Source organism: Mandrillus leucophaeus, unplaced genomic scaffold, assembly GCF_000951045.1.
Source record: "Mandrillus leucophaeus isolate KB7577 unplaced genomic scaffold, Mleu.le_1.0 Scaffold227, whole genome shotgun sequence".
In the NCBI taxonomy this organism is placed as follows: Eukaryota; Metazoa; Chordata; class Mammalia; order Primates; family Cercopithecidae; genus Mandrillus; species Mandrillus leucophaeus.
Genome location: NW_012102332.1, coordinates 3,159,078 through 3,169,488, shown reverse-complemented (window position 1 = coordinate 3,169,488; position 10,411 = coordinate 3,159,078). Strand labels below are relative to the sequence as shown.

The following is a 10,411-nucleotide window of genomic DNA, read 5'->3' as shown; positions in this document are numbered from 1 at the left end:
GTCTCGATCTCCTGACCTCGTGATCCGCCCGTCTCGGCCTCCCAAAGTGCTGGGATTACAGGCTTGAGCCACCGCGCCCGGCCTGAACCATGGTTTTGAGCCATTGTGAATTAAGCTGCAGTGGACTTTACAAGTCTCTTTTTTTTTTGAGATGGAGTTTTGTTCTTGTTGCCCAAGGTGGAGTGCAATAGGGCGATCTCAGCTCACTGCAACCTCTGCCTCCTGGGTTCAAGCGATTCTCCTGCCTCAGCCTCCCAAGTAACTGGGATTACAGTCACCTGCACCATGCCCAGCTAATTTTGTATTTTTAGTATAGACAGGGTTTCACCATGTTAGCCAGGCTGGTCTCGAACTCCTGACCTCAGGTGATCTGCCTGCCTTGGCCTCCTAAAGTGCTGGGATTATAGGGGTGGGCCACCACCCCCGGCCTATGGTACAAGTCTTTAACAAACACTGTTTTTATATTTCTACTGGATACCATGCTTGGCATCGGGTTCCAACTTAACAAAAAGTCATGGAGGTGTTAGGTTTTGGAATTCTCTCTTCCTTATTTTATAAGGTACCTGGAAGGTGAAACTGGCCTGATGCTGTGATGGTCTAAATTTGGGTAGTGAATTTCCTTTGCTGACACTAATAAGAAATAACACCAAGAAGAAGGGCATTCATGATTGTTCCCTTCCTCCCCAAGGCCTCTGGAGGAGCCTAAGGTGATCTCCGCCTTCTCTGGAAAGCAGGCCGGGAAGCACGTGGTGCACATCGCTTGCGGGAGCACTTACAGCGCAGCCATCACAGCCGAGGGGGAGCTGTACACTTGGGGCCGCGGGAACTACGGCCGGCTGGGCCACGGTACGTCTGCCCTGCATGAATGGGAGCATGCAGCAGGAGGTGGCCTCTTACAGGACTTAGTAATGGCCGTCCTATCTCTTTGAAGGCTCCAGTGAGGACGAGGCTATTCCGATGCTGGTAGCTGGGCTTAAAGGACTGAAGGTCATCGATGTGGCGTGTGGGAGTGGGGACGCTCAAACCCTGGCTGTCACTGAGAACGGTATGTAGAGCTCTTGCCACCCAGGACAGGGCCTCGAGGACACGCATGGCAGCTTCCCTGTAGGAAGTGAGATGAGTACAGTGGGCCTCACGAGGCCGCCCACCCTGTCGTCCATTGGGTGTGGGATCAGTGGCATTGGTGAAGAGACCCCGGTGATTACTGGGCTTGTTTGCCTGGGGCCTGTCAGCTGGTTAGCAGCTGCCGCCATTCCTGTGTGGGCATTTTATTTTTTAAGAATGAGAGCTGGAATGGAGTGGTTGACACTGAATTGTCTCTGGTATTACATTTCTTAACATTTGGCCACTCTTGATTCCGTGTGGTAATTCCTGCTAAGTCTTTCCGTGTTCTGTAGTCTGACGCTGCGGTATCTGCTTGCTTTGAATTTTGCTTCTGTGTTTGTGTTCCTAACTGAGATCATCCTCATCTTTTTTCAAGGGTACATGATGAGGTTTGATGGTTAAAGTGACGTTAATTCTTTAGAAACGACTCGTCTGTCAGTATTGTGGGGGTCTGTCCTTGGCATCCTGTGTGTCTCTGGCGTTGTGGAGTCTTTCTGTGAAATCGGCTGGGACCTGTCAGCTTGCTTTCTCTCCTGCAGAAGTTGAATGGCAGTAGATAATTGAGTGACTTTTGGACATTTCTTCGGTGAAGGATGAAAAATCATTTCAGATACTTCCCTATATGTATAGGTCCCGCTGCCATTGCCGGGACAGACATTGTCAGAGCCATCCTGTTTCTGCTACTGTGAGTCCTAGAGCAAAGGTGGTCTCCTCTGAAAGGCTCCTGCTGCCAAGGAGCTTTCAATTTGACATCTCGTCATTTTAAAATATCTATTATTGAGTGAGTGACAGACCTTAACTGGTTAAAAGTTTTGTGAGGTCTGAGCTGTGTCAGGAGACTAGCCTTGCATTCTTTAGTGTAGTTGCTACTTTAGTTGAGGTTTGTGATATGTTGAGTAAACTGCCTTGAACAGGCTGCGGACAGCATCTTCCTCACACTAGTGTTTCTTTGGTGCAGATCTTGTAGGGAGGTGTCCCTGCTGTGCTGTTATTTTCTGAGGCGACTGTTACGGTAGAAGTATCCTACCCTGCAGTCTGGCCTTGGGGGACAGCGGGAAATAGCCAGGCGGGCTACGTGAACAGCATAATCTTCAGCACAGCGTGTGAAAGTGCACCTCCGATCTCTGTGTGCAGGTCTGCTGTGCTGCTTTCATTGACCACGTCATAGTGTGTCATCTCCAGTTTCCGGTTCGCTCGGGGTTGGCCTGCTTTTGCAGGTGGAGTTGTATTGGTGTGCAGGCCTGCCCACTCATTCACATATTGTCTGTGGCTGCTTTCCTGTGACAGTGGCACAGCTGGGTCGTTGGGACAGAAAGCCCACAGAGGCTAAAAATATTTACCGTCTGATCGTTGAGGAAAATATTTGCCTCTCTTTAGTTGTTACAAAATAGAATGTGGGAACTTGTGGAGCAATCTGATATCTTCTCTGGTTTCTTTTTCCTGATCTTTTACAGTTTTCACCTTTATGTAATTTCACTTTTTTGTTGTTGTTGTAAGACAGTTTCGCTCTGTCACCCAGGCTGGAGTGCAGTGGTGCAGTGGTGCAGTCTTGGCTCACTGCAACGTCCATCTCCCGGGGTCAAGCAGTTCTCATGCCTCAGCTGGATTATGGATGTTCACCACCACACCTGGCTAATTTCTGTATTTTTAGTACAGACAGGGTTTCGCCATGTGGCCCAGGCTCATCTCGAACTCCTGGGCTCAAGTGATCTGCCGGTCCCGGCCTCCTAAAGTGCTGGGATTACAGGCGTGAGCCACCGTGCCCAGCCTAACAATTTTGTTTTTTAGCAATTCACTTTCATTAAGTTTTTGCATAGTTTTCAGCTTAGTGTTCACAGTAAAAATAAAAATATTTACTTTTGCAATTGCATTTTATCCCTTTATGTAATATTTAGTCAACTTACGTACTTATGCTGATATATGCAGTTGAGAACACATACACTGGTACGGCTGACGAGCGGTCATTATGGTGGCAACAGAAACAGGCAGGCAAACGGGAGGGCAGTCTGCAAGCATCTGCAGTGTGCCGGGCCCCAGTTACTGTGGTTATGGAGGCAGTGGGCCTTTGATTCTGTGAAGCAGTTAACATTAAGCCCAGGCTAGTAAGAGTCAGGACTTGGTTTTTCATGGAATGAAAACAAAAGGAGACTCAGCTTTCCCTTTCTTTATTGCTTCTATACCAACCTCAAGTGTCAACTAGGTTTCATTTGCTCAGTGGCCACCCTTTTAGTGTTAACTATATACATGGGTGGTCTAGATTAGTGTGCGTTTTTCATTATATTATTTTCAGTCATTTAAAGTTTTTCACTAAAATGCAGAGTTGTTGTTATTTAAATGCATTTGTATTTTTTAGGGCAAGTGTGGTCTTGGGGAGATGGTGATTATGGGAAATTGGGCAGAGGTGGTAGTGATGGCTGCAAAACCCCAAAGCTGATTGAAAAGCTTCAAGACTTGGATGTGGTCAAAGTCCGCTGTGGAAGTCAGTTTTCCATTGCTTTGACGAAAGATGGCCAAGTTTATTCATGGGGAAAAGGTGACAACCAGAGACTTGGACACGGAACAGAGGAACATGTTCGTTATCCAAAACTCTTAGAAGGCTTGCAAGGTGAGTGCAAATGTAAACTGTTAAAACCCTTCAGGGCAATTTCTTTAGTAATCTTTTAAAGTTTGCAGGTTTTATGTTCTTAACCTGACTTTCCGTGAATGGACTGTCATTAGAAACTTTGACTGCCAGCTTGGTATAGGTGTTGATACCAATTGGAAAGTGGGTGTGTCTCTATTACAAAATGAGTTGAATTACTCTTCCCAAATGCAGCGTAAACCCATTGAGTTTTACAAACATCGCTACTTTCTGTGGCAGGCACCCATGCATCACTCAGCAGGCTGGACTCTGGAAGGGTTCCCTCTATGTGGTGAGGTTACCTGTACTTGTACTGCGGACACACTGAGACCGTGAGGGTGCGTTGTGCTGTGGGGCCACATTGGCAGGTGGGATTGGGCCCACCTGGGACGCTCTGATGTGAACTCGTCCTTGGTGGGGGATTCCGGCTTGCTCAGTTGCAAAGGTGTCCAGCGTGCATTGTGGTTGGAGGGAACAGATGGAAGCCGAGGTGTGTAGTTATGAGTGCTGGCGCCTTCAGTGTGGGCTGCGGGTGCAGGCAGAGAGGATGGGGGCCTCCGCAAGAAGACCCTGAAATTCTTTTGTGGTGTTCTTACTAGGGATGTTACGCTGCTGGAAGTTGGGGTGGGGGCCATCCAAACTGTGATGGTGGAGGGATTTTTCTAAGGTAAAACTGGACTTTTCTGTACCACTTGGCCTAGTGGTTGGGAGATAGTCTTCATCCTAGTGGAGAACTGGTGAAGGGCAGGCAAGCTGACAAGAAAGTAGGGAAGAAGGGAAAAGGCAGCGAGAGGTACATCAGATGGACTCTTTAGGGTTCTCTCTCTCAGGGGTGGGCGGCCTTTTTCTTAAAGGGCCAGATTGTTTTTGAAGCAGGTGGACCTGGCTGTGTTCCAACACCAGCGTCTTCACAGAAGCAGGCCTTGGGCTGCGCTGTGTGTGGGGGCTGTAGTTCGTTGGGTCCTGGTACTACACACATTCTTTGTGTGTTTGCTTCTTTACCAAGTGGGTTTGGAAGTGGAACTTCTAAGTGAGACTTGCCAGTTCCTTTCTCCATTGGTTTTATTTTAACGCATGTTAATATCTCGATGACTGAGAGTTTTGTGTGCCCATACGGTATGTATTATGTTGTGAGCTTCTGAGATAAGTGGCAGAGTAGTAAGTTTCCTCTGTGTCGTTGAATGGTGTTTGAATTTCATGTGCCTTCTTGTTTATATTCCCCTCCATTAGTGTAGGAAAGCTACGATGGTCATTATAGAAATCTTTTACTTTCAGAGTATTTACATTACTGTTGAAAAACACTTTTTTTTCTTGCTAATGTTAACTTATGGTAAGTTCCCAGGATAGAATTGTTCCCCTTACGGTTTTTCAGCTGAATTGTTTTATATGTTGACCTTTCTGAGCAACACCCTTTGTGTTGACCCTGTTAGATTTACCAGCAAGGAAAAATAGAATATTTTGCTAAGTGTTTAAATAGAAACAATGTTTTAAATATTGATATCACCTGACTCTGAGAGAACAATAGGTTTTTCTTAGGAAGCCTTCCTCAGTGAAGAGTGTGCTGTGCATTGTTACATCTGGGATGGGAGAATATGATCTAATAGTTAATTAAAAGCACATTGTTTCTCTCTGAATGAGAATCTGAATGAGGAGGAGAAAAAAGAACAGATCGTTTTTCGTATCCTAGCATTATGATCTTTGTAGGCTGTGGGTCCTAACAAATTGTAGCTGACAAAATAGAGGCGTTTTAATAACACACCCAAAGCAAATGAATTGTGCTTAATATTAAAGCAACAGGTTACCCTAAAAAAGTTAATGAAAAGCTCTCTGGCCTGAATGACCTAAAATACCTTTGTTGCAGCAGAAGTCCCAGGCTTGAAGCTGCATCTGCAACCCTCTTTCCTTGTAGGGAAGAAGGTGATTGATGTGGCTGCCGGCTCCACCCACTGCCTGGCTCTGACTGAGGACAGCGAGGTCCACAGCTGGGGGAGCAACGACCAGTGCCAGCACTTTGACACCTTGCGCGTGACCAAGCCAGAACCTGCAGCATTGCCGGGACTGGACACCAAACACATAGTGGGAATTGCCTGTGGGCCTGCCCAGGTACGGAATATAGAGCTTGATTTGGTGTTTTGGAGGATTTTGGTTTCCAGTTGTTCATTACCAGTATGTAGAAAATACCACTGAGTTTTGTTTGTTGCTCTCATGTCCTGCAGTTGTGCTAAACTCATTTGTTATGAGCATCATTGTAGTTTCCTTGAGTTTTCTTCATGAACAATTATACTGTCTGTATAGAGGGGCAGTTCCATTTCTTCCTTTCCAATCTGCTTGCCTTTTATATCTTTTCCCAGCCTGATTGCCCTGGCCAGGACTTGCAGTGTGAAGCTGAGTAGGAGAGGTGACAGTGGGCGCCCCGCCTTGCTCCGGACTGTAGGGGAGGGCAGTTCAGTCTTTCACCATCGGCTGTGATGTTGGCTGCGGGTGTTTATGTAGATGCCTTATTCCCAGATTAAGGCAGTTTCTTTAATTCCCCCTTTTAGAAGCTTTTAAAAAATCCTGAATGGATGTTACAATTTGTTAAATGCTTTTAATCTTCTCAAATGAAATGGTCATGCAGTTTTCCTTCTTTAGTGTGTTAGTATGGTGTATTACATAGATGATTTTTACTTTTTTTTTCTTAAACATTTTTTTTTTCCTTTCTTAGAGATGGAGTTTCACTATGTTGCCCAGGCTGGTCTTGAACTCCTGAGCTCAAATGGTCTACCTGCCTTGGCCTCCCAAAGTGCTGGAATTACAGACGAGAGACACTGCACTGGCCTGATTTTTAAATACTGACCAAGCCTTGTGTTACTGGCGTAAACATCACTTGGCCACAATTTACTACTCTATTTCTTTTTTTTTTTTTTCCCTGAGACGGAGTCTCGCTCTATCACCCAGACTGTAGTGCATTGGTGCAATCTCAGCTCTCTGCACCCTGTGCCTCCTGGGTTCAAGCAATTCTCCTGCCTCAGCCTCCTGAGTAGCTGGGATTACAAAATACAAAATTTTTGTATTTTTTTGTTTTTTAGAGATGGGGTTTCACCATGTTGGCCAACCTGGTCTCCAACTCCTGACCTCACATGATCCACCCTCCTTGCCACTCCAAAGTTTTGGGATTACGGGCGTGAGCCACCGCGCCCGGCCCCATTCTGTTTCTATATTGTTAAATTTGACTTGCTAACATGTTGTTGAGGATTTTTCTGTCGATGCTTATCAGGGATGTTGGTTTGTGGTTTTTTTCTTTGTATTATACTATCTTGTCTGACTTTCAGTGGGGAAAGCTGACCTCATACAAAGTATTGGCATGTGTTCCCTCCTTTTCCATTTCCTATAGGGATTGTGTAGAATTAGTGTTATTTCTTCTTTACATGTTTTTGAATCCATCTGAGCCTGGAGATTTCTTTCTAAAAGATTTTACGCCGGGCGCGGTGGCTCACGCCTGTAATCCCAGCACGTTGGGAAGCCGAGGCGGGCGGATCACCAGAGGTCAGGAGTTTGAGACCAGCCTGGCTAACATGGTGAAACCCCGTTTCTACTGAAAATACAAAAAATTAGTTGAGCTTGATGGCATGCGCCTGTAGTCCCAGCTACTCAAGAGGCTGGGGCAGGAGAATCGCTTGAACCCGGGAGGCGGAGATTGCAGTGAGTCGGGATCGCACCACTGCACTCCAGCCTGGGCAATAAGAGCGAAACTCCGTCTCAAAAAAAAAAAAAAAAACAAGGCAAACAAACAAAGAAAAGATTTTTCAACTTCAATTTCTTTAATCGATATAGAACTATTCAGGTGACCTGTTTGTTTCCAGGAGGATTTTCCTGGTTTGTGGCACTCAGACATTGCTTTACTTCATCTGTGTTGTCTGATTTGTACGTGTCAGATTTTCCTTAGTATTCTCCTGCTAAACATCTGAAGCCTGTGGCGCCTGCGGTGATGTCCCTTCATTCATTCCTGATACTGATAATTTGTATCTTTTCCGTTTTTTTCTTTGTCAGTTTTTCTAGCATTTTTCAATTTTGTTGATCTTTTCATAGAACAATCTTTTAGTTTTATTAATTGTTCCCTTGTTTTTTTTGCTTTCAATCTCATTGATTTCTGCTTTTATCTTGTCATTTGTCCCTTTGGCTTGTTTTGTGTTCACTTTGGTCTTTTTCTAGTTTCTTAAGTTGGAAACGTAGATTGCTGATTTAGACTTACCTTTTTTTGTAATATATAATGATTTGATGCTGTAAATTTTCCTCTAAACAGTGCTTTAATCAAACCCACAAATTTTGGTGTGTTTCAATTTATGTTCAAAATATTTTCTAATTTCTCTTGAGAATTATTTTTTGATCCATGGATTATTATTACTATTTATTTTTTCTGAGCTGGAGTTTCGCTCTTGTTGCTCACGCTGGAGTGCAGTGGCCTGATTTCGGCTCTCTGCAACCTCTGTCTCCCGGATTCAAGCGATTCTTCTGCCTCAGCCTCCTGATTAGCTGTGACTACAGGTGCCCGCCACCATGCCTGGCTAATTTTTTTGTATTTTCAGTAGAGATGGGGTTTCTCCATGTTGGCCAGGCTGGTCTTGAACCCCTTGCCTCAGGTGATCCCCGCACCTTGGCCTCCCAAAGTATTGGTATTACAGGCGTGAGCCACTGTGCCCGGACTGACCCATGGATTATTAAGTATGTTGTTCAGTTTTTAAGTGTGTGTAGATTGTTCTGTTCGTGATTTCTAGTTTAATACCATTGTGAATGGAGAGCAAACTGTATATGATTTCATTTCTTTTAAATTTGTTAAGATTTGTTTTATGTCTCAGGATATGTTCTCTCTTCGCGAACATTCTGTATGTGCTTAAAAAGTATATGTATGGCTGGGCGCGGTGGCTCACGTTTGTAATCCTAGCACTTTGGGAGGCTGAGGCAGGTGGATCATGAGCTCAGATGATGGAGACCATCCTGGCTAACATGGTGAAACCCTATCTCTACTAAAAATAAAAAAAAAATTAGCCTGGCTTGGTGGCGGGCACCTGTAGTCCCAGCTACTTGGGAGGCTGAGGCTCCAACTTGGGTGACAAAGCGAGACTCCGTCTCAAAAAAAAAAAGAGTGTATGTATTTTGCTGTATTTCGCTGTTGTTGGCTGAAGTGTTGTATAAATTAGATCCAGTTTATTGATGGTGTTCTACAGTTCTCCTAGATCCTTGCCGATTGCTTGTTCTCTCACTGTGAAAGGTAGTGTGTGAGTTATACGCATCTAACAATTGATTGTCTAGTTAGAGTTGCTGTTATACCACTTCAAGTGGATGGAGATCCTCACTGCCGTCCATTAATGTGCATTAATCATTTTGAGAGTGAAAAGATTGTTAAAAATGCTTTTACTTTTTTAGATATGGCCAAATGAGATGGGGCTATTGAAATGGGCGGGAAGATTAGAAGCTGACAGTGTGTGACCTAGACACCCATGAATGCCTTTGGACTGGGCGGTTAGAGGGATGATAGGTGATAATATAAGGCGGCTCCATCACACATGCTGGGGACTCCTGTGGAACGGACCAGCAGCTGCTTTTGGAGATTCATTTTAGATTGTTGCGTTTCCTCTTAGAGCTTTGCCTGGTCATCGTGTTCTGAGTGGTCCATTGGCCTCCGTGTCCCTTTTGTGGTGGACATTTGCTCAATGACTTTTGAGCAGCTGGATCTCCTGCTGCGGCAGGTGAGTGAGGGGATGGACGGCTCCGCGGACTGGCCCCCGCCCCAGGAGAAAGAGTGCGTGGCCGTGGCAACGCTGAATCTTCTACGACTTCAGGTATTCATAATTTCCCTTCTTCTTGCTCCTTTTATAAGTGACTTAGGAGTTTGTAAGAAGGCTTATGTATTTTGAAGGGCATGGGTTTTAGCCTGTTCAGTGAAGTATTTTAAAGTAAGATTGTAATGCGCTAATAATGGACGTGAGGCTAAAAAACGTGATCTGGGCCGGGCGCGGTGGCTCACACCTGTAATCCCAGCACTTTGGGAGGCCAAGGCGGGTGGATCACGAGGTCAGGAGATCCAGACCATCCTGGCTAACACGGTGAAACTCCATCTCTACTAAAAATACAAAAAATTAGCCGGGCGTGGTGGCGGGTTCCTGTAGTCCCAGCTACCCCGGAGGCTGAGGCAGGACAATGGCGTGAACCCGGGAGGCGGAGCTTGCAATGAGCCGAGACTGTACCTGTGGCAGCTTTTTTGGTTACATTGTGGCCATTATTTCTGTGTTTGGTGCAGGTTGTTGGGGTGGGGTGGAGGTTGCTGTTGCTAGTTATTTAGGTCTTCTGCTCATCTTGAGCTTTTCCATATACATGTTTATAGTGGGGTTAAAAAAATTCCTCTAGAAAATACTTCAGCTATTGTGGGTAAGAGGTTTTTTAGTCCAGTTTTTAAAAATACATAAACTGAGAAGTTGGTTGTTTAAATAATACTTCAAAGTGAGTTTTATTCAGTGTTTAATAAGACTTTGAAATTCACTCATTTTTAGGGGTTCTAAGTGAAAATTGTTTTTCTCCTTTCAGTTGCATGCTGCCATTAGTCACCAGGTTGACCCGGAATTCCTTGGTTTAGGTCTGGGCAGCGTCCTCCTGAACAGCCTGAAGCAGACGGTGGTGACCCTGGCCAGCAGCGCGGGCGTGCTGAGCACC

At 45.2% G+C, this 10,411-nt stretch overlaps 1 protein-coding gene across 1 annotated transcript in view; it reads left to right on the top strand.

Annotated features, from left to right (window-relative positions):
* HERC2 (HECT and RLD domain containing E3 ubiquitin protein ligase 2) overlaps positions 1-10,411 on the top strand; it is a 227,857-nt gene that overhangs the window by 58,693 nt on the left and 158,753 nt on the right. Inside the window, exons 12-17 of the mRNA XM_011981498.1 lie at positions 689-846; positions 932-1,045; positions 3,458-3,709; positions 5,634-5,827; positions 9,343-9,543; positions 10,286-10,406. Coding sequence (XP_011836888.1) covers positions 689-846; positions 932-1,045; positions 3,458-3,709; positions 5,634-5,827; positions 9,343-9,543; positions 10,286-10,406 — 1,040 coding nt within the window. The remainder of the gene's footprint in view (positions 1-688; positions 847-931; positions 1,046-3,457; positions 3,710-5,633; positions 5,828-9,342; positions 9,544-10,285; positions 10,407-10,411) is intronic.